Raw genomic sequence first — 23,683 nt, 5'->3', positions numbered from 1 at the left:
GAAAAATGAAAACAACTCACCAGACAAAAACATAATCTGGAAAATATTGGATGGTGCAGAGATGGATAGATTGATACTGAAAATAAAAGATAAAGGAGATACTTATACATTGTAGAACTGGTTTTTTATCAATGTTTAATGATAAGCGGTAGAAGTTAGATGAAGAAACATTGTTGTGATGTCTAAATAAAATATGAATGTTGTTTATAACTACAAGTAGGCTATTACAATTAATATGATTATAAATAAGCTAAAATAATTATAAATAATTACTATAATTATTACATGTATTATCACTATCAGTATACTGGTTTTTTTTCTTTTGTAAAACAAAGTGCCTGGAGTCTATGGAGAGGGGCGGCATACAAATCTAATAAATAATAATAATAATAATAATAATAATAATAATAATAATGCACTTTCTTCAAAATATTTACATATAAATAAATAATTTTTTAAAAAAATTACGACCACAATTGAGCTCAAAACGTCTGTTGCTAAACGAGGGAAAGTTGTTAGATGCGTTTTGCTCCATTTTACTTGCCCCATTTGTGAACTGAACAATGTGGAGTTAGTCGCAGTTTTCCCATTGACTCTGGGACACGGCAACTGTCACAAGTCCATGTCAGTTGCCAATCCTCTGACTGTGGTGACTGTGGGCATGCCGCTGATGGTCATAAGTGTAAAACATGGTCAGAAGTTACACTGCCACTGTAAACTTCAGATGGTCACTAAGTGAAATGTTGTATGTTGTGGACCAGGTGTAAATTGTATAACATCTGCACTTTTATTATTTTATTATTTTATTAATTGGATTTCTATGCCGCCCCTCTCTGGGGGTCTGGGGCGGCTCATAACATATGAAATATAGGGTACACAATATCTTAAATCCAATTAACGAATTAAAAATCTAAAACTTCCTCGAGCATCAGTAAACCACTGCAAATGTTTTGCAGGAAGATAAAAATCTCAGTTGTGTAGGAATTTGTAAAGAATGGTTGTGTGTGCTTACCCCACCCCGCTCTATTTTTTTTTTAAATAGCAGATTAGCTAGAATGTCCCTTCATGCAAGCATTTCTTTTTTCTTTTTAAATATTTTGTATTAATTTTCCTCTTCTAAAAAGAAAACACAAAAGTAAATACATAAGAAAATAAAAGAAAATTATATTAATAATAGTATATACAGATATTAGCATCATATTAGCATTAAAGTCACTGTATTTATATTATATGAATTATACACTAGACTATAATTTGTCTCAAGAATATAAATTAGTACATGTTTTTTTCCATTAACAAAATAATTTCATATATACTTCAATGATTTATCATGCAGGCTATATTAACACCCTATCCCCCACTCCCCGAATTGAAAAGTCTAGATTTGCATGTATTTCTATAAGCATGGATTTTCTTTCTGCTTTTTGTAAGGAAAAAAAAGGTTAAAACATAAGGTGTGGCTAACCAAATTAAAACCCAGGCTTTTGCTCAATGAGATAATTTTTGTTTTGTAATGTGTGTTTTACTGCAATAAGGGTCAACTGCTTTGGGAGTCTGGTCTTGAGGACTAGCAGCTTGTGTCTGTAATTTTAAAAAAGGGAAATCAACTGAAAGTTTACACTGGGATGCCAAATTCATGGGGAAGAGCAGACAAATATCTTAACAGAACAACAGATTTAGAAGGGACCTTGGAGGTCTTCTAGTCCAACCCTCTGCTTAGGCAGGAAACCCCACACCACTTCAGACAAATTGTTATCCAACATTTCCTTTAAAACTTGCAGTGTTGGAGCATTCACAACTTCTGGAGGCAAGCTGTTCCACAGATTAATTGTTCCCACTGTCAGGAAATTCCTCCTTAGTTCTAAGTTTCTTCTCTCCTTGTTTAGTTTCCACCCATTGCTTCTTGTTCTACTCTCAGGTGCTTTGAAGAATAGCTGGACTCCCTCTTCTTTGTGGCAGCCCCTGAGATACTGGAAGACTGCTATCATGTCTCCCCTGGTCCTTCTTTTCATTAAGCTAGACACACCTAGTTCCTGCAACCTTTCTTCATATGTTTTAGCCTCCTCCAAGCCCTTAATAAACTTTGTTGCTGTTAGTTTATTGGGCTTGAGATCAATGGAAAGGCTAACGCGATAGGCCCTGGATGCCATCCAGAGCCCATTCATTGAAATCAGTTCCCAGTGATATCACTACATTTTTCATTTTTTCCTGGGATTTAAACTTTCCCAGCTGAGATAAGAGCTCCATTGGGTTGGAGGGTTAATCAGGAAGGCTGCCGTTTAAAAAAAAATTGGCCAAGAATGTAGCAGGCTTGAAGTTTCTTAACTTGGCCTCCCTTCGGCCTATCTTATCTCCGAAAATGTTGGGTAAAAAATGTGGGGGGTTTCCCCTTGGCCCCCAGGATGTTAGGATACACCTTAGTGTGGAAGTAAAGAATTTAGTCTCGGAAGGAACCGCCTCCTATTAAGCATAAAAAGTAAAATTGCTCCAGGAAAATTAAGGAGAAAGAATTGAACAAGGGAGGCTGGAAGTAAACATCTTTGCAGAGATAACAGAAGCGTAAAGAAATAGGTGAAGTTTATAAGCTTGTACAGATGTTGTTTGAAAACTGGCCACAATTCAAAGCAGCTGAATTTTGCAAAATCGGTGGTGGTGGGCATTTGAAAGTCCTCTGACACTTCCTGGGCTATAAACATTTCATTTTGAATGAAATTAAGAGAGTGATCAATTTGAAAATAGAAGAGAGGAAAATTATGGTTGAGGAGTCCACAACAGAATAATTTGGGCAAATGATAACGATGCCATTATAAAAAATCTTTTAAACTCTTCAACCAGCACAGAGATACATCTCAACAAATGCTTTTCCCGTGACCTTTGACCTTCGGGGGAGTGGCGTCTGGGTGGAATTTAGAGTTGCCAACTTTTTGATCTGGGAGAAAAAATTGCCTCCGGGTGGCAGGAGGATGAGAAGTGCCACGGAAGGAGTTTCTTGCTAGAAAGACTTTTCTTGGAGCTTCTGTTTTTTTGGGAAGGGAGTTTGGTCCCTGTCCTTTGGTCTTTCGTAAAGAAATTGTGTTTTTAGCCATGGGAAGTGTGCAAAGATGGGTATTATTTACCTTTAGGTTATCTTGATATTGAGAAGTACCGTATATATCTTAAAATTCATTCCCACTTTCATCTCAACACTCTCTTCCCACCCTCCCTGCCTTCCTTGCTTCTTTCCATCTTCCTTCCTTCCTTCCTTCCATCCATCCACCCATCCATCATTTATCCCTCCCCCCTCCCTCCCTCCTTTCTTTTTCTTTCTTTCTTTCTTTCCTCCCTCCCTCCTTCCTCTCTATCTCTCCTATCCACTCATCCATCATCTATCCCTCTTTCCCTGTCATCTCTCCCATTCATCCAACCATCTATCCATCTATCCCTCCCTGCCTCCCTCCCTCTTTCTTTCTTTCTTTCCTCCCTCCCTCCTTCCATCTCTCCTTTCATTTCTCTCTCTCATGTCCCTCATCCATTCATCCATCCATCAGTTATCCCTCCCTCCTTCCTTCCTCCCTTCCTTCCTTTCCTTCCTTCCTCCCTCCCTCCTTCCTTCCTCTCTCTCATCTCTCCCATCCACCCATCCATCATCTATCCCTCCCTCCCCGTCATCTCTCCCATTCATTCATCCAACCATCTATCCATCTATCCCTCCCTCCCTCCCTGACTCCCTCCCTCCCTCCCTCTTCCTTCCTTCCTTCCTTCCCTTCCCTTCCTCCTTCCTTCCATCTATCCCTTCCTTCCTCTCTCTCATGTCCCCCATCCACTCATCCATCCGTGAACTATCCCTCCCTCCTTTCTCTTTCTTTCTTTCTTTTTTCATCTTTCTTTCCCTCCCTCCCTCCCTCCTTCCTTCCTCTCATCTCTCCCATGATCCATCTCTTCTTACTTGCTTGCTTGCTTCTCTCTTTCCTTCTTCCTTCCTTCCTTCCTTCCTTCCTTCCTTTCTTTCTTTCCCTCCCTCCTTCTTTCCTCTTATCTCTCCCATGATCCATCCCTTCTTCCTTCCTTCCTTCTTTTTCCTAAGAGCGTTTTTTCATTTTCGGTACAGAACTTTGCCAGCCAGGAGAACGAAAAGGAGAACCTTGACCAGCGATTCCCCAGCATATTCAAGAAAGGACGGAGGAGGACGGTGGTGCGGAACCTGGGAAAAATTATCCACTATTCCAAACTCAAATTTAAGTTTCAACACTGCCAGGTGAGAAACATCCCCACCCCCAATATCAAATGCTCGATACATCTGAAGGCCTCTGGGTGGGTGTGTTTGCGATCCATTGGTTTCTTCTGGGTTTTTTAATATAGTTCAATTGTTCCTCTTTATTGGGCGCAAGCACCCCGAAAACTGACCGAAATGACTAAAAAAGATCCCCGTGTCTTTTCTTTGGCAGGAAGCAAATGACTGCTATTTGGAGCTTTTTCAAGAGTTCCTCTATTTTCAGTCGCTCAGTTCCAATGGACACAAGTACCAGGTAAATGACCTACAAAGCCCTACATGGCATCGGACCAGATTACTTACGGGACCACCTCCTGCTGCATGAATCCCAGCGACCGGTTAGGTCCCACAGAGTTGGCCTGCTCCAGGTCCCGTCAACCAGACAATGTTGCTTGGTGGGGCCTAGGGGAAGAGCCTTCTCTGTGGTGGCCCTGGCTCTCTGGAATCAGCTCCCTCCAGAGATTTGCAATGAACCACCCTCCTCACCTTTCGCAAGAGTCTTAAGACTCACTTATGTTGCCAGACCTGGGGCAATTAGATTTAGACCCCCTGACTACTAAACGGGATGTATGTGGTTGAATTGGTTGATTGATTTTAATGTAGCTCACAACATTTCAACAATAAAACAAGTGTACAAGATACAATTGGATCCAATCAATTAAATGGTTAATCTAAAACATTATCAAAGTTAAATACCAAAAATCATTCGCTCAAAGACAAACCCAGCATACTAATCATTCAGTGGCTAGAGGCTCGGATCCAATGACCCCAAGCCTGGCGGCATAAATAGATTTTCAAGTTCTTATAGAAGGGGTGGAGGGTTGGGGCAGTACAAATCTCCAGAGGGAGCTGATTCCACAGGGTCGGGGCCCCCCCAGAGAAGGCTCTTCCCCTAGGCCCCGTCAAGCTACATTGTCTAGTTCAGTGTTTCTCAACCTTGGCAACTTGAAGATATCTGGACTTCAATTCCCAGAATTCCCCATCTATCCCTTCCTTGCCAAGGTTGGGAAACACTGGTATAGTTGATGGGACCTGGAGAAGGCCAACTCTGTGGGATTTAACTGGTCGCTGTGATTCATGCGGCAGAAGGCGATCCCGTAGGTAATTTACCTCTCTCTCCCCCCCGTCCCAGTGTGTTTGAAATTCCTCCTTAAAGGTGTTTGCAATCCAAGGCCATGCAGGGCAGAAATCAACTGGAGTTTCATGGCTTGTGATTCATTCAGTGAGACAGACTGTTGTGACGGAATGTTTCTGTTTGCTGGTGCCTTTTTTTAAAGGGTGTTTTTGAAAGTTGGAATTGAACACTTCCAAAGTTAGAATTTAACACGGCTGCATGTTTTCCATGTAAGCGGGTCCCTATCTACCTAACCTGCCAGTTTTGGAAAACAGGTAGACCTGGCTTTGAATTATGCCCACTGGGACACCTTCTCGTGAGAAGTTGGATCAGATATAGTCTTTTCGTTGCTGATAAACTATACAGTGGTACCTCTACTTATGAACATAATTCGTTCTGTGACCAGGTTCTTAAGTAGAAAAGTTTGTAAGAAGAAGCAATTTTTCCCATAGGAATCAATGTAAAAGCAAATAATGTGTGCAATTGGGGAAACCACAGGGACGGTGGAGGCCCTGTTTCCTCCCAGGAGATTCCTAGAGAGGCCCCACAGAGGCTTCTCCTTGCCTTTTCTGGTGCTGTTTCCTCCCAGGAGATTCCTAGAGAGGCCCCATGGTGGTTTCCCCCCACCTTTTCCGGCCCTGTTTCCTCCCAGGAGATTCCTAGAGGCCCCACGTAGGCTTCTCCCCGCTTTTTCCGGCCTGTTTTCTTGCAGGAGATTCTTAGAGATGCCCCACAGAGGCTTCTCCCCACCTTTTCCTGCCCTGTTTCCTTGCAGGAGATTCCTAGAGAGGCCCCACAGAGGCTTCTCCCCACCTTTTCCGGCCCTGTTTCCTCGCAGAAGATTCCTAGAGATGCCCTACAGAGGCTTCTCCCCGCCTTTTCCGGCCTGTTTCCTCCCTGGAGATTCCTAGAGAGGCCCCACAGAGGCTTCTCCCCGCCTTTTCCGGCCTGTTTCCTCCCTGGAGATTCCTAGAGAGGCCCCACAGAGGCTTCTCCCCACCTTTTCCGGCCCTGTTTCCTCGCAGGAGATTCCTAGAGAGGCCCCACAGAGGCTTCTCCCTGCCTTTTCTGGCCTGTTTCCTCCATGGAGATTCCTAGAGAGGCCCCACGGAGGCTTTTCCCCTGTAACCTTTTCTGGTTACAGTTTCTGAGGCTCAGGTTTGTAAGTGGAAAATGGTTCTAGAGAAGAGGCAAAAAAATCTTGAACACCCGGTTCTTATCCACAAAAGTTCGTAAGTAGAGGCGTTCTTAGGTAGAGGTACCACTGTACTTTGATATCCAGACATGAGAAGTGGCTTAATCAAAAGAATAGAATTCTTTATTGGCCAAATGTACATAAAAGAAAATATACATTTGTCAAGAATCATGATGAGTTGCTAAAGGAAGATTTGACAATGGAAATACGGTTTTAAACGACTGACTTTTCATTCTACTGCAGGGTTTGCTACCTTTGACCGAACTGCAGCTGACCAAACTTGAACACGACAAAGGAATTCAGGAAGATTTCCACGCTTTTCAAATTGCAGGTGAGGACAAATTTATAGGCGAGGACAGACTAAGTCTGAATCCTTTGCAAAAGCCCTCCACAGCCCACAGATATTGGAAGACAGCTATGGTGCCTCTGGCAAATCTTCTTTTCTTCATTTAACCATACTTGGGTCCTTCAACCCACTCCTCATAGAACCTGGTTTAGCAATAGCAATAAGACATATATTGCTTCACAGTGCTTGACAGCCCTCTCTAAGCGGTTTACAGACAGATGGCATACTGCCCAGAAGGTCATTGGTTGATGGAATTCACTTCCAGAAGAGGCCGTGACAGCTGTCAGCCTGAATAGCTTCAAGGCAGGATTAGACAGATTCATGGACGCCAAGTGTATCGGTGGCTATTGAAATGGATGGCCAAGTGCCGCCTCTATGTTGTTTGAGGCAGGAAGGGTTCCCTTGGGTCCCATTTGTTGGGGGTCAGGGGAAAGGGAGGGTTTTGCCTTCTCTTTCTACTCAAGCTCCCCATGGACAATTGGTGGGTCACTGCGTGACACAGAATGCTGGACTTGATGGGCTTTGGCCTGATTCAGCAGGGCTCTTCTTATGTTCTTATGCCCCCAACAATCTGGGTCCTCATTTTACCAACCTTTGAAGGATGGAAGGCTGAGTCAAACTTGAGCCTGGTGAGATTCGATCTGCCGAACTGCTGGCAGCTGGTGAGAGCAGAAGTAGCTTGCAGTACTGCACTCTAGCCACTGCACCACCGAGGTTTCTATGTTGGTGCCCAAACATTTGAGCATCCTATGTTGTTTTCGTTTTCATCTGGGTCCAGAAGCGCTTGGGCAGCAGGAGGTAGAAGCGAGTGACATTCATAGATGTTCAAGACAACCCACAACCTTTTATTGGTGCTGTAACATCACACCCATGAAGCTATTATTCATGGTGGCAGAAGACGCACTACTCTCAGGATGACTAAGGAATTGGTCTTATTCTCCCAGGAAATAGTTTCCACCACAAACTGTGATTCAGAACAAGGGGAAGTACAAAAAGAGGGGAATTCGACAGACTAAAATAATTGCTGAGTTGCAAATATGTGCTCGGGTCCAGAAACCCTACTTGAGAAAGAGAGTGGAGGTTTTGTGTTCTGTTCTCAGATAAATGGCGTGTTTGGAATATAATTGTGGGAGAAACCTTCATTGGGAAAAAAAGCTACAGTAGCTAAATTACGAATTGGCTCTGCATTTTATTAAAGTCTAAAGATGGAAAGATTCTTGTTCAAGAATCCTTTGGAAGAAGCAAGGCATTTTTTCCCCTTCCAATCCCTCTTAGGCAGTGATGGGCTGCCAACATTTTTATTGCCACACTGTGGACATGATTTATTTTGTGGGTGTGGCTTGATGGTCATGTGACTGGGTGGGAGGGGCTTACCGAACAAGAAAAGTTTTCAAATAGGTGCTTGGACTCTTTTTCAGTTGATTAAGTCACATTATTTAAATAGCCACAAAAAGGACAAATGACAGACAGCATTATTTATTGAGGAGCACAGTAACATTTTAAAGTTTTATACTGAACCCAAAAGGTTCAGTAGGATAACAGATTAGGCAAATAGCTCAATTTTCTTTAATTGCTATAAAAGTTCAGTTCTAGATAATGATTAAAATGATTAAAGCATTTATGTATAAAACATACTATATATAGTATGCACTATTACATATTACATATAGTATGTAGTACTATTATTTTTGCTTTTCAAAGTAATTAAGGATCATACTAGGGTACTAGAGAAGGAAGGATAATTAAAAAACCTATTAAGTATTCAATAAATAGTGCATAAACTTACTAACCCCACTGCGTTGCCCCCCCCACCCCTGTGGGGCAGCAGCCCATTACTGCTTTTGGTCTGTCTGGTCTCTACTCAATTTCACATCAGGGCTTGTCAATTTCAAAATTCCTTCTAGAACTGGTTAAACCCCCCCCCCAACAACATTGATTTACCTCTTTTTTTCCTACCAATTGGAGGATTTTATAAATCCTATCAGAACTGCCCATTCACAAGTAAACTCAAAGAGGATTCAAAACCTATACCCAAAAGACAATAGTAAAACAGCAAATTAATAACACCTCCAGAGAAAATTTTTTGAATCCACCCCAGTTTTTAAAGCCTTGCCTAAAAGACAGCAGAGTTGCGACTGCACAAATTGAACCAGTACCTTCCCTTAATTGCATTACAATGAGTAAAACTATTAGTACTGTAACTTTAAAATGCAGTTTGCTCCCTGGCCTGTAAGAGTGAAAGTTGTTGTGGTAACAACCACAATCAGACTGCTCTGCTTGTTTATTTGGTCCTGTGCTTCCTTTATAAACAGAATCATTGCTGTGATATTTACCAGGGTGCAGTTTGGGCTGGAATTGAGAATTGAGAAAGTGGGTGTGTGGGCAATCTGATCTAAGATGGGAAAACTTGAACTGTAAATTGGGAATAGTGCCGCTCTTTATCTTTAACAGATTGTTTGTTTGTTTGTTTGTTTGTTTGTTTGTATGCTGCCCCTCTCCGCAGACTCGGGGCAGCTCACAACAATAATACGAACAATATATCACAAATCTAATATTAAAAAGTCTCTAAAAAACCCCTTATCTCAAACATCTTTTTTATAGTGTGCTGACCAAAACTGGATACAGTACTCTAGGTGTGGCCTTACTAAAGCTTTATACAGTGGTGTTAATACCTCCCCTGATTTTGTCCCTCTGTTAATGCATCTTAGGATTGCTTTGGCTTTTTTGGCTGCTGCTGGACATAGCTCCGTTTATTTCTCTATCTTTCCAGATCAGATCATTTTGGACTCTTTTTAAACCCTCTTCAGCGTGGGTTAGCTTTTGAAATCTTCAATGGCTGGTGTTTCTCTTTGCGTGTGTATACGAAAATGAAGAAATGACCTTCTTCTTAAGATTTTATGCTTTCCATTTTTGGGGGAAGGGGGGAAGTCCATTCAAAACAAAAAGACTGAAATCTCAGCCTAGGGCAGTGATGGTGAACCTTTTAATTAATTAATTATTAATTAATATTAATATTAATTAATATATAATATTAATATTAATATTAACAACAATATTAATAATAAATTAATTAAAAGGTTCACCATCACTGCCCTAGGCTGAGATTTCAGTTTTTTTATAATAATAATAATAATAATAATAATAATAATAATAATAATAATAGCCTTTCACAAACTCCTTAAAACCCACCTCTGTCGTCAGGCATGGGGAAATTGATTCCCCTAGACCATTTCCGCTTTATGTATGGTTTGTATGAGATGTATGATTGTTTTTATATTAAGGGTTTTAAATTGTTTTAATCATTGGATTTGTACTGTTCTGTTGTTGTGCGCCGCTCCGAGATTATATTATTATTATTATTATTATTATTATTATTATTATTATTATTATTATTATTATTATTATTATTATTATTAGATTTGTATGTCGCCCCTCTCCGAAGACTCAGAGTGGCTCACAATAATAGTGAACAATGTAAACAAATCCAATACTTAAAAAGACATCTTTTTTTCCTCGGGTGCCAAAAAGGCATGTTTGCACGCTATCACGCATGCGTGAGTACCCACACCCATAATTTGATGCCTAGGGAGGGCGAAAACAGCCTGTTTCCCAACTTCTGGTGGGCCCAGTAGGCTCATGTTTTGACCTGGAGTCAGGGAGGGTAAAACGCCCACCCCCATCCCCCTAGAGCAGGGGTAGGCCAAGTTGGCTCTTCTATGACTTGTGGACTTTAAGTCCCAGAATTCCTCAGCCAGTCATGGTAGCTCAGGAATTCTGGGAGTTGAAGTCCACATGTTATGGAAGAGCCAACCTTGCCTACCCCTGCCCTAGAGGCTTTCTGGAGCCTGAAAACGCCCTCCCAGAGCAAGCCAAAAATCAGCTGGCCGGCACACACCTGCACATTGGAGCTGAGCTAGGGCAGATATGGCTCTGCGTGCCACCTGTGGCACCCATGCCATCGGATCGCCGTCACTGGCCTAAAGGAAATATTTTCTTCTGGTTTGAGATAGCATCGCCCTTCCTTCGCAACAGAAGCGAGCCATCTGCTGCCCGGCCAGAAAACAAAACTTTCTTTTTAGGCAGAATGGTCTTAAGGCAATGGAGTGTGATTTTTTTTTAGTTTTATTTAAATCTCTTTCTCTCTCTCTCTCTCTCTCTCTCTCTCACACACACACACACACACACACAATTCTCTCTGCCTTGGTTTCCCCAAGTTGCCACAACATGTGGGAGAAAAGTTTCTCCTCAGAACAAGGATGTGAATTAACGATTCTCTGTTTGGGTTCAAAGACAGGGCCACTGTTAGGGCAAAGTACTCATTCTGCCGATAATGGCTTGTTATGATGGCTTGTGGCTGGTCTGGGCTTATCTTGGCAGTCCGAGCATTCGCTGTGTGGGTCTGTAATTTGTTTGATTAAAAGGGCAGGGCAGGAAATGATTAAAGTTTGAGCCGAGGTCGTGAATCCTCCGATGGGACGTGTGCGGCTGAGCAGAGTTCCTGTGTTTACCAATCGGGGCTGGGTAAGGAGACCAACAGGTGATCCAACTGGGGGGGGAGAGAAAAAAGCTGACGCCAATGGGGCATCCTGGCTTCTTGGAAGCTCGCCCAGGAATCAGCCTTTGAAGGAGGACTGTAGCTTCGCCCAATAGCAGCTCAAACAGCACACGCACACACAAAAAGGTCAAATTGATTTAGCGACCATTCAAAGTTACGACGGCACTGAAAAAATGCAAGTGGTGATCGTTTTTCATGCATCGTCAGCAGCTGGTGCGGTCAGGTGCTTTGTCCCGGTGGGAACTTCTAGGATGTGTGCGCAGCTGCGCGCTCCCAACGCGAGGTTTGGCTTCTGCGCCTGCACAGCAAGTAAAATCCCTGAGATGATGATGATGATGATGATGATGATTATTATCATCATCATCATCATCATCATCATCATCATCATCATCATCATTATCATTAATTACTATCGAGGTGTGTGTGCTGAATTGGTTTCTTCCTTTGCAAAATAAAATAAAATAAAATAAAATCTGTGAAAAAGCCCAGCCCTGCAGATGTAGCCAACGTGGCTCTCTCTTCTGCTCTCCTAGGTCCCCTGCTCTCCCCCCTGATTATCTACTGCCCCACCCAGGCAGAACTGAGGCATTGGCTCTACCACCTGGAGAAGCAGATCAATTTAAGTGGAGGACGCCCGGAGTTGCCCCTGGAGACTCAGGTGAATATCTAGACGTGGACTCTAGAGGAGACCGGCCAAAATCATGGTACCCGGTTACAGAGCTCATCTCCTCCCTCTGGAAAAAAAACAGCATGCCTGGGCCAGGCAGTGTGCCCTCAATATAAGTTAAAGTGGGGGGGGGAGAAAAAAGGGAAAGAAGGAGGGAGGAAGGGAAGAAGGAGAAGAGAGGTGAGGGAGGGAAGGAAGCAAGGAAGGTTAGGTAGGGAGAGAGGAGGAGGAAGGAAGGAAGAAAAGGAAATGGGGAGGGAGGGAAGGTGGAATGAAGAAAAGAAGGAAGGGAGGGAAGAAGGATAGAAGGGAAGGAGAGAGGGACAAAGGGAGGGAAGAAGGAAGGAAGGTTGAGAAGGGAGAGAAGAAGGAAAAGAAAGAGAAGAGGGGAGGAAGGAAGGAAAGAAGGTAGGAGGGAAGGGAGAGGAGAAGGACAGGAAAGAGAGAGGAAGGGAATAAGAAGTGGAGAGGAAGGAAGGAGGGAGAGAAAGAGGAAGAAGAAAGAAAAGGGAGAGAGAGAAAGGGATGGCAGGAAGGAAAGGAAGGAAGGAAGGAAGGAATGGGAAAGTCAAAGAGCCTGTCCAAGTGTAGAGGCAAACGGGGAGAGCTCTCTAAATAAACCCCTGCCCCATTGGCAGATCTCTCCCCTCCCCGTCTCTGCCTCCCCTAACAATCTTCAGTGAGCTTTCTTTGGGTCCCGGGAACCTCTTCCGCCCTTCTCAGCCTTCATGGCTTTGTGGCCTCCCAGTGTGAGTCATTGTGCTCGGCATGAGGAAGAAGACCTTGGAGGGGAGAGAGACAAAAAGAGGCCCAGCCGCCTTTCCAGGCTGGTTTTTGACCGCTTGTAGCCCTGCCGGCGGATTCCCCACAAGGCCTTTGCCTTTGCCAAAAACTTCAGCTGGCGGTGGGAACCTGGGCAGGGGGTGTCTGGAAAAAGGGGGAGAGGTGGCAGGGTGGCTGGGATGATGATATTTGCTGTCTCTCCCCCCTCCCCTTCTTTTAGAGGCCCTGGCCCTGGGCGCAAGGTCTGCTGGGCAAGGAGCAGCTCCGGTGGTCGATGCAAAATGCCCACGTCCAGGAGTGGAAGGGCACCCAGCGCAAGTCCCTGGGCGACATCCTTTGCGTCTCCAAAGTCAAGTTGCAGCACTTACCTTTCCAGGTGGGGCACCTTTCTGGGGGAGGAGGAGGAAGATTGGGGAGGCAGGGGGAGGGGAGTGAACGAATCTCAAGGAGGAGGAACAGAAATGCCATTTTCTTTTGGGACAAAACGATAGATGAGCTATCAATACTGTTCTGATATCTGCTCTGTTCTGTTCCATGTTCTGTCCTGTCCTATCCGTCTCCATTCTGCTCCATTCCATTCCATTCTGTGTTCTGTTCTGTTCTTCTGTTCTGTTCTATTCTCTTTTCTCCTATTCCCTTCCCTTTTTCTTCTTCCTCTTCCTCCTTCTTGTCCTCCTCCTCTTCCTCCCCCTCCCTCTCCCCCCTCCTCCTCCTCCTCCTCTTCCTCTTCCTCTTCCTCTTCCTCTTCTTCTTCTTCTTCTTCTTCTTCTTCTTCTTTTCCTTCTCCTTCCTCTTCTTCCTGTTCCTCTTCTTCCATTCCATTCCGTTCCCTACCCTATCCTCTATCATACCTACACCTATTTGTGATTTTTTTTGTTGAACAACAAAACAATAATAATAAATCCATAAATAATCAAATCCAGTCTGAACATCTAGCTGATTATGCAGCCGATTGTAACGATAATATTCTTATTAAACAACATTTGCCTCTCTTAGGTCCTTCGGAAGGACACGACAGGTGCACAAAAATTACCTAACCCAGTCTAAACATCTGGCTGGCTTTTATGTGCCCAACAGTAAATAATCCCTTTTTTGGCCTCTTTTTCACCAAGTAATAGGCATGCAGATAGTGCATCTCTTATTTATATGAAACACAGTCTTTTTTGATACCAACAGGAACAGCATCATCGCCTGTTGGTGCTCTATCCTTCTACCTTGGTTATTGTCTCTGAGGAACGTAACGGCCTCTACTTCAAGGTAAGACAATTGTTTTGCTGGCATTTTCTTTTTTTCGTAAAGTCGTTTGGGCTGATCATACATACATACATACATGCATATATGCATACATGGTTACTCTCCTTTGTTTGTGGACAAGAAGCAATATATTTGAGCTGTGGTGGTGCAGTGGTTAGAGTGCAGTACTACAAGCTACTTCTGCTGACTGCCTGCTACCTGCAATTTAGCAGTTCGAATCTCACCATACTCAAGGTTGACTCAGCCTTCCATACTTCCAAGATGGGTCAAATAAATCCTTCCTTCCTTCCTTCCTTCCTTCCTTCCTTCCTTCCTTCCTTCCTTCCTTCCTTCCTTCCTTCCAAGGTTGGTCAAATGAAGACTCAGATTCGGGGGGGGGGGGGCAAAAGGCTGACTCTATAAATTGCTTAGAGAAGGCTATAAAAGCATTGTGAAGCGGAATCCTACACCACTTCAGACAAATAGTTACCCAACATCTTCTTAAAACCTTCCAATATTGGAGAATTTTCAACTTCTGGAGGCAAGCTGTTCAACTGGTTAGTGGTTCTAACTGTCAGGAAATTTCTCCTTAGTTCTAAGTTGCTTCCCTCCTTGATTATTTTCCACCCGTTGTTTCTTGTCCTGCCCTCAGGTGCTTTGGAGAATAGCTTCACTTCCTCTTCTTTGTGGCAACACAACACCACTTCAGACAAATGGTTATCCAACATCTTAAAAACTTCCAGGGTTGGAGCAGTCACAACTTCTGCAAGCTATTCCATGGATTAATTAATTAACCATCACGAAATTTCTCGCTAGTTCTAAGTTGCTTCTCTCCTTGTTTAGTTTCCACCCATTGCTTCTTCACCAGCATTAAAAAAAAACCCTTATAAGATGAGATCAAATGCTGCAGAGATAAAGCTTCAAAAGTGTAATTTGGTTTTGCAACAAGCAATGAAATCTGAATTGGGCTCTTTCCTCGTTTTTATTTTATTTCCATCCTCGCACGGCTGAATTTTAGGAGCTTTTTGCACGGATCCCATCTCAGCCGGTTCCCCCAGTGTGCAGGGGAGGGTGGCAGGAGGCTCTGCACGGGATGGAGCACCCTGTCCCTTTAAAAGTGGGGGCGGGGGGGGGAGAGAAATAAATAAGCACCCAGCTTTCACTCTCCTGGAAAGCGGAGGGTGTTTGAATACTTGTGGTTACACAGCCGTCAGCAAGGGTGGTGCCGCCCGCCAGCAGCCACATTCCTTGGAGCTGTGGCGCAAGAGCGGCTCGGCCGGCCCAGCCCGAACGCTAGCCTAGTTCTCACGCTGCCCGGCCAAGCTTATTGTGGAGTTGCAAGGTTGAGTTGCAAGGTGGGGCCCATGGGTGACTCAGTAGGAGGGAGGGAGGGAGCAGAAATGGAAGGAGGAAGGAGAGATGGGATCAGAGGGAGAGAGGGAGGGATGAGAGGGAGGGAAAGAGGGAGGGAAGGAAGAGAGGAAGGAAGGAGAAAAGGAAGGAAGGAGAAAGGGAAAAGGGAGGAAGGAGAAAGGGAAGGATGGAAGGAAGGAAGGAGAAAGGGAAGGAGGGAAGGAGGGAGGGAAGGAATGAATGAAGGAGAAAGGGAAGGATGGAAGGAAAGAAGGAGAAATGGAAGATAGGAAGGAAGGAAGGAGAAAGGGAAGGATGGAAGGAAAGAAGGAGGAATGGAAGAAAGGAAGGAAGGAGAAAGGGAAGGAGGGAAGGAAGGAAGGAGAAAGGGAAAGAAGGAAAGAAGGAGAAAGGGAAGTTAGGAAGGAAGGAAGGAGAAAGGGAAGGATGGAAGGAGAGATGGGATCAGTGGAAAGAAGGGAGGGAGGGAGGGAGGAGATATGGGATAAAGGAAGAACATGACTATTTTCTTAGTCCTGGTGCTTGGTGGAAAAAAATGTGGGCCAGCTTTGCTTCGTTGGTGCTATTTGGGCTCATCCCAGTACTGGGTGGGAGAGAGAGGGGTGGTCTTGTTGTCTACAGTAGAAGCAATCCCAACGATTGTCCTTTAAACAAATGTCTGTAGAGATTCTCAGCCATCCAAAGGTGGGTTTTCCCTCCCGCCCCGGACTTTCTGGGTTTATTTGGATTGTTTTCCTTTTGAAGACATTTCGCTTCTCATCTAAGAAGCTTCTTCAGTTCTGACTGAATGGTGGGGAATGGAAGGATTGATATCCCCTTGCAGACAGCTGCTCATTTCCATTTTTATTTTAGCCAAGTCCTTGAAGCATTTGGGAGATTCGTCTGTGCGGTGCAGATTGTTCCTGCACTTCTGCCATTTGTGTTTCCTCTGGAAATCCATTCCCGCTCCCATGCCATTGCAAAAGGGTTCTTCATTAGTGATGGGCGAACCCAATGGTGTTCGGGTTCGGCAAGTTTGGACGAACTTTACGCAAAATTCAGCTGAATCCGAACCGAACCCAAACCCAAACCCGAACGGGGAATCCCAGCAAGAGATTCCGGGGGCAGAGCTTTGACATCACGTATACCGGCAGGTTGCTAAGGACGCCAAGGTGATCACTTCCTGGATTCCATGGATTCCAGGAAGTGATCACCTTGGCGTCCTTAGCAACCTGCCGGTGACGTCAAGGCTCCGCCCCCGGAATCTCTTCATGGGAGGGATTCCCCAGCTCCTTCAAAGGGAGGTCTTCACGTAAAAATAAACATTGTTATTTTTACGAAAAAGGACGCCGCAGCGGCGCTGCAAGCAAAGGGCGGTCCTTTCACGTAAAAATAAACATGGAATCCAGGAAGTGATCACCTTGGCGTCCTTAGCAACCTGCCGGTGACGTCAAGGCTCCACCCCCGGAATCTCTTCATGGGAGGGATTCCCCAGCTCCTTCAAAGGGAGGTCTTCACGTAAAAATAAACATTGTTATTTTTACGAAAAAGGACGCCGCAGCGGCGCTGCAAGCAAAGGGCGGTCCTTTCACGTAAAAATAAACATGGAATCCAGGAAGTGATCACCTTGGCGTCCTTAGCAACCTGCCGGTGACGTCAAGCCTCCGCCCCCGGAATCTCTTCATGGGAGGGATTCCCCAGCTCCTTCAAAGGGAGGTCTTCACGTAAAAATAAACATTGTTATTTTTACGAAAAAGGACGCCGCAGTGGCGCTGCAAGCAAAGGGCGGTCCTTTCACGTAAAAATAAACATGGAATCCAGGAAGTGATCACCTTGGCGTCCTTAGCAACCTGCCGGTGACATCAAGGCTCCGCCCTCGGAATCTCTTCATGAGAGGGATTCCCCAGCTCCTTCAAAGGGAGGTCTTCACGTAAAAATAAACATTGTTATTTTTACGAAAAAGGACGCCGCAGCGGCGCTGCAAGCAAAGGGCGGTCCTTTCACGTAAAAATAAACATGGAATCCAGGAAGTGATCACCTTGGCGTCCTTAGCAACCTGCCGGTGACGTCAAGGCTCCGCCCCCAGAATCTCTTCATGGGAGGGATTCCCCAGCTCCTTCAAAGGGAGGTCTTCACGTAAAAATAAACATTGCTATTTTTACGAAAAAGGACGCCGCAGCGGCGCTGCAAGCAAAGGGCGGTCCTTTCACGTAAAAATAAACATGGAATCCAGGAAGTGATCACCTTGGCGTCCTTAGCAACCTGCCGGTAATGTCAAAGCTCCGAATGCCGAACGCGACCCCGAACTTTGCCTGAAGTTTCAAAAAATTTCAGGTTCGTGTTCAGCATACCGAACACCGCAAAATTCGATACGGACCCGAATTGTGCGAGTTTGGTTCGCCCATCACTATTCTTCATCCCAAATGGCATAGCTAAAAGTCGGTGGAGATTCTCCCATCATCCGTGGTTTTCCCAAAAGTGCATTTTTTTTCAGGAGGCAATTGGACTTTTCTTGCCTTTTTTGCTTTGAGGACGTTTCACTCCTCATTCAAGAAGCTTCCCCAGTTCTGATTTATATTCCTTGCAGACAGTTGGTCATTTTTACTCTCTAAAAAGGGGGGGGGGGAAACCCCAAGAAAGTCCAGCAACTTTTTTGGGTCTTGAGATGAATGCATTTCCTCTGCTAGCATTTGAGTTTGCTACCAAGCCATCCCACAAGAGTTGGAAAACCGTGACCGGTTATAAATAGCCCAGGAACGTTTTTTAAAACTCCCCAAAGGGGAGAGGGGGCTTTGGATCTGACAATCAGTGTGCATGCGCACACACACATACAGAATTGTGAGAGGGGTTTTTTATGGGTCCAACCCCCCCCCCATATCCAGCAGGGAGGACCGACCTTGTAGCTTTGATTCTGCAAAGGGCACAGACATCTTCTGCACTGCCGACGGTTTTGGGATGCCTTTTTAAAAATAGTGGCAGGCGTGTGGGGTGGCCAAACATGTGTTTGCAGAAATGGCCTGGGTGCGCTAGGACCCAGCTGTCGCTGATCGCTGTCTGAAGGGCGACTTTTCAGAAATTGAATTGAAGAGAAGAGAAGGAAAGTGGGGGGAAAGGAGAATAGAGTAGAATAGAATTAGAATTAGAATAGAATTAGAATTAGAATTAGAATTAGAATTAGAATTAGAATTAGAATAGAATTAGAATAGAATAAAATAGAATTAGAATAGAATAGAATAGAATTAGAATAGAATAGAATAGAATAGAAATAGAATAGAATATTGGAATGGAATGGAATAAAAGAAAAGAGAAAAGAAAAAAGAAAAAAGAGAACAGAACAGAAAAAAGAAGAGAAGAGAGAAGAGAAAAAGAAAAGAAAAAAGAAAGAATAGAATGGAATTGAACAGAACGTAGACCAGAGGAGAGCAGAGTAGAGTAGAGTAGAGTAGAGTAGAGTTGGAAGGGATCTTGGAGGTCTTCTAGTCCAACCTCACTGCTCAGGCAGAAGACCCTATATACCCATGATGGCCAACCTATGGTACGCTGGCATGCCCACTGTCGCTCCAGGTCAACCCTCTGTGGCATTCCTCTTCCGCTCCCCTCCCCTCCCCTCCCCTCCTTTCCCTTCCATTCTATTCTAGTTGCCAAGGATGGACAACCTCTGTTTTAGGCCCTTTCTGCACACAAATGCCCCCTCTTACTTTGTTCAGTTTGGGGGGGGGGGGGTAGCAGGAGAGGACTTTGTTCCTTCCAACCCCCCCCCACCTCCCCCACTCAATCACCCTCAACCCCTCTGCAAATTGCTGCAGACGGAGAAAACAGCCTTGCAGGCTCCTGAAGGATTTGGGGTTGTTAAACTCCTGGAGGTATAAAGTCCTTTAGGTCATGGAAATTTTTAAAAAACCGGAGCATTAACTCTGAAAGGGTCTCGTCTTCGGATACAAGGATTTAAGTCAACAATCATCCAACCCCCCGAAAATCTCTGCAGAGCATTTTTTTGTGAGTGAGCAGTTTTTAACTTTAAAAACGAAGGGGTTGCGTAAGAACATGTCACAATCTGAGTTTTTCCTATGATCCTCTCCAACCCTGCCAGTGGAGGAACCGTCTTATAGTAGTCCTCAACCTGTGACCATTATCCTGGGTGGCGCAGTGGTTAGAGCACAGTTCTGCAAGCTACTTCTGCTGATCACTGGCTGCCAGCAGTTTGGCAGATCGAATCTCAGTAGGCTCAAGGTTGACTCAGCCTTCCATCCTTCCGAGGTCGGTAAAATGAGGACCCAGATTGTTGGGGGCGATATGCTGACTCTCTGTAAACCGCTTAGAGAGGGCTGTGAAGCGGTGTATAAGTCTAAATGCTACAGCCAGTGAAGGGCTACCAAAATTTTAACTACCACACTGTGGGTGTGGCTTATGCAGGACGCCCTGCGTTTTCTTTCAACATATTTCAGTGCAAATTGGGGGCTCTGGGGTGGAGCTCAAGTTTTGCTACCCCACTGCATCCCCCTCCCATCCGGGCAGTAGCCCACCCCTGTCAAAATGCTATCTGGGGATGGAATTCCCATTGCTAAGCAAAGCGATTGTTAAAACTTATTCACAACTGATTTTAGGATATATATCCTGCTCAAAAAAATAAAGGGAACCCACAAAGAACACATCCTAGATCTGAATGAATGAAATATTCTCATTGGATATTTCATTTGTGCAACAATTCCATTTGCACAACAGCATGTGAAATTGACTGCCAATCAGTGTTGCTTCCTAAGTGGACAGTTTGATTTCACACAGGTTTGATTGACTTGGAGTTATATTGTGTTGTTTAAGTGTTGCCTTTATTTTTTTGAGCAGTGTATATATATATATTATACTTGCCATGGGGGATGTTAAGCGAAGCCTTGCAGCTGCTAAGTGTTAAGTCATTAAGCGAATAAGGCTTCTCGCACTGACTTTGCTTGTGGGAAGCTACCGGTAGTTGGGAAGATGGGGCTCTGGAACCTACAACTACCATATTTTTTGGAGTATAAGATGCACACCCCCACACACACAAAAAAAAGAGGGTGGAAATGTCTGTGCGTCTTTTACACCCAATACAGCCATTTTTGGCCTCCCAAAGCTCCACTCTGCATCCCATTTTTGAAAAAAATGGGCCCATTTTTCACAAAAATGGACTGCAGGGTGGAGCTTTGGGAGGCCAAAAATGGCTGTATTGGGTGTATAAGACACACAGGAGTTTTGAGAAGCTTGAAGCGTGCTCCTGGGGGCTGAGGGAAGGAAAAAACACCCCCGTTTTTTGAAAAAAAAATGTGTGAAAGACAGGCAATTTTTCGCCAGCCCTAAGGAGCATTCTGTAGGTCTCCCCAACCCTCAATTTTTGTAAAAACAACAACAACAACCTTTAAAAAGTTTTTAAGAAGATGTTGGATAACTATCTGTCTGAAGTGGTGGAGGGTTTCCTGCCTAAGCAAGGGGTTGGACTAGAACAGTGTTTCCCAACCTTGGCAGCTTGAAGATATCTGGACTTCAACTCCAAGAATTCCCCAGCCAGCAGTCGCTGGCTGGGGAATTCTGGGAGTTGAAGTCCAAATATCTCCAAGTTGCCAAGGTTGGGAAACACTGGACTAGAAGACCTCCAAGGTCCCTTCCAATTCTGTTGTTGTTGTTGTTGTTGTTGTTATTGTCATTGTTAATCCATCTGCATGGGTTTGGGTATTTCAAATGGGGTCTGATTTTCTCCCCCTCCCCTCTACAAACAGGGTGAATTGCCATTGAATGCCATCCAAGTACAATTCGAGGAAAACCAGAAGACTGATTTTTTAATAGAAGGTGGGTCCCATGCTTACATGTAAACGTGTGTGTGTGTGTGTTTGTGTGTTTGTGTACCAAGAGGACACAAACACACACACATTTCTATACGATCCTCTATGAATCATAGTTTATTAAATGAAAAGAATCGTGAAATCCTGAGCATCTTCATGAGTTGGGATTTAACGCATAGGAAGTAAAATAATGGAATATTGAATTGTATTGTGAAATAAAATTTTGCATCCTTTAATGAGCCCCGGCAAAAAGAAAAATAGAAGTTACAGTTCCCTTATTATACGGTTAGAGGTTCCCTTATTGACGGCTTGTCGAAAGCCGGCTGGGAAGGTCACCAATGATGACCGAGCACCTCTACAGTCATAGAGAGGCTCTGAATCCAGCCACAGACATTCCTCCATCTACAGTCCCCTCGCATCCTGGACCTAAATTGTTTCAAATCCCACCCCCCAAAACAACATTATAGAGTACAGTACAGTGGTACCTCTACATACGAACTTAATTCGTTCCGTGACCAGGTTCTTAAGTAGAAAAGTTTGTAAGAAGAAGCAATTGGGGAAACTACAGGGAGGGTGGAGGCCCTGTTTCCTTCCAGGAGATTTCTAGAGAGGCCCCATGGAGGCTTCTCCTCGCCTTTTCCAGCCCTATTTCCTCCCAGAAGATTCCGAGACAGGCCCCTCAGAGGTGTCTCCCCGCCTTTTCCGGCCCTGTTTCCTCCCAGGAGATTACTAGAGAGGCCCCCCAGAAGCATCTCCCTGCCTTTTTTGGTTACAGTTTCAGAGGCTCGGATTCTTAAGTAGAAAATGGTTCTTAAGAAGAGGCAAAAAAATTTTTGAACACCGGTTCTTATCTAGAAAAGTTCGTAAGTAGAGGCATTCTTAGGTAGAGGTACCACTGTACTGTGCAGCAGAACAACTAGACACAAGGACAGTTTTCCCCCGAATGATGTCACTCTGCTAAACAATTAATTCCCACAGCCCTGTCAAATTAATTACTAAAACTGGATTACTAATATTCTTCTCATCCTCCCTGGTACTTATCTCTTCCCAGTTACGACTATAACCTTGTACAGTATCTTTACAATTTATATTGTTTTATTTAGTTTCATAGTATGATACGATTGCTTGTTAGTAACCTATGACTATCACTAAGTGTTGTATCTTATGATTCATGATGAATGTATTTTATTTTTTCTTTATGTACATTGAGAGCATGTGCACTAAAGACAAATTCCTTGTGTGTCCAATCACACAATAAAGAATTCTATTCTATTCTATTCTATTCTATGCTATGCTATTTCTACAGTATTTCTATTTCTATTCTGTTGTTCTGTTCTGTTCCATTCCGTTCCATTTTGTTTCTTTCCTTCTTCTTCTTCTTCTTCTTCTTCTTCTTCTTCTTCTTCTTCTTCTTCTTCTTCTCCTCCTCCTCCTCCTCCTCCTCCTCCTCCTCCTCCTCCTCCTTCTCTCTCCTCCTCTTCCCCCTCCTCTTTGTCTTCTATTCCATTATTTCTCTTCTCTTCTCCCCTATCCCTATCCTTTTTTAAAAAAAAGACAAGGGATGGGGAAAATTCTGATGGATCACTTCCTGTTCAAAGATCCTGACCAAAACCCCCAAAAACCACTCTGTTTTGTTACGAACAGAGACACAATCTCTATTTCTTCTAGGCCGGCTAATCAACTCCATCCGAGTGATCTGCTCCAGCTACGAAGATTACCAAGAGTGGCTATATTGCCTTAAAACCGCTCAGTTCCGCCACGCGGATTCCTCCCTCTCTGGATCAGAGAGTTTCTCCGGGTTGAAGCCTTCTCACCTGGCGCAGGTAAGGGGCTGCTGTTTCCTGCCTGGCTTATAACACAATCCTGCATTACGCATACCAGCAGAATGGTTCTTTTGTTTCTTGGCTTAAATCCTCTTCCTAGCCATAACTCTGCCCAATAAACTTGGATAAGCCGATTTCTCTTAAACCAGACAGAAAGAAGGACACACAATGGCAGCATTCATTTGGTATAAGATGCTCTACAAATACACCGTCTTTGGGCTTGAGTGTGTGGCCCGGAACTAAAAACACTTCTAAGCTTAATTAAAAAGGTTAATTTCCAACGGCAGGAGCAAAATCACTTTGGCCTGCCACGAGAGACAGGTTGGAAGACCTCTGAAAATGGAAATACAGTGGTACCACTACTTACGAACTTAATTCATTCCGTGGCCAGGTTCTTAAGTAGAAACATTTGTAAGGAGAAGCAATTTTTCCCATAGGAATCAATGTAAAAGCGAATAATGCATGCGGTTGGGGAAACCACAGGGAGGGTAAAGGCCCTGTTTCCTCCCAGGAGATTCCTAGAGAGATCCCATGGAGGCTTCTCCCCACCTTTTC

The 23,683-nt window shown here is 44.2% G+C and overlaps 1 protein-coding gene across 2 annotated transcripts in view; it reads left to right on the top strand.

The window, feature by feature from the left end:
• PLEKHN1 (pleckstrin homology domain containing N1) overlaps positions 1-23,683 on the top strand; it is a 64,327-nt gene that overhangs the window by 26,678 nt on the left and 13,966 nt on the right. Inside the window, exons 1-9 of one of the 2 annotated variants that reach the window (XM_070759244.1) lie at positions 2,885-3,105; positions 4,088-4,234; positions 4,425-4,505; positions 6,802-6,889; positions 11,993-12,117; positions 13,130-13,285; positions 14,086-14,166; positions 21,243-21,312; positions 22,974-23,128. In XM_070759244.1, coding sequence (XP_070615345.1) covers positions 3,085-3,105; positions 4,088-4,234; positions 4,425-4,505; positions 6,802-6,889; positions 11,993-12,117; positions 13,130-13,285; positions 14,086-14,166; positions 21,243-21,312; positions 22,974-23,128 — 924 coding nt within the window. In that variant the 5' untranslated portion in view covers positions 2,885-3,084. Of the gene's footprint in view, positions 1-2,884; positions 3,106-4,087; positions 4,235-4,424; positions 4,506-6,801; positions 6,890-11,992; positions 12,118-13,129; positions 13,286-14,085; positions 14,167-21,242; positions 21,313-22,973; positions 23,129-23,683 lie in introns of those variants that run through there. The other variant, XM_070759243.1, reaches the window with a different exon arrangement.

Source organism: Erythrolamprus reginae, chromosome 8 (assembly GCF_031021105.1).
Source record: "Erythrolamprus reginae isolate rEryReg1 chromosome 8, rEryReg1.hap1, whole genome shotgun sequence".
Taxonomy (NCBI): domain Eukaryota; kingdom Metazoa; phylum Chordata; class Lepidosauria; order Squamata; family Dipsadidae; genus Erythrolamprus; species Erythrolamprus reginae.
Note: the sequence above shows the minus strand (reverse complement) of the source record. Positions and strands in the feature narration are given on the sequence as shown.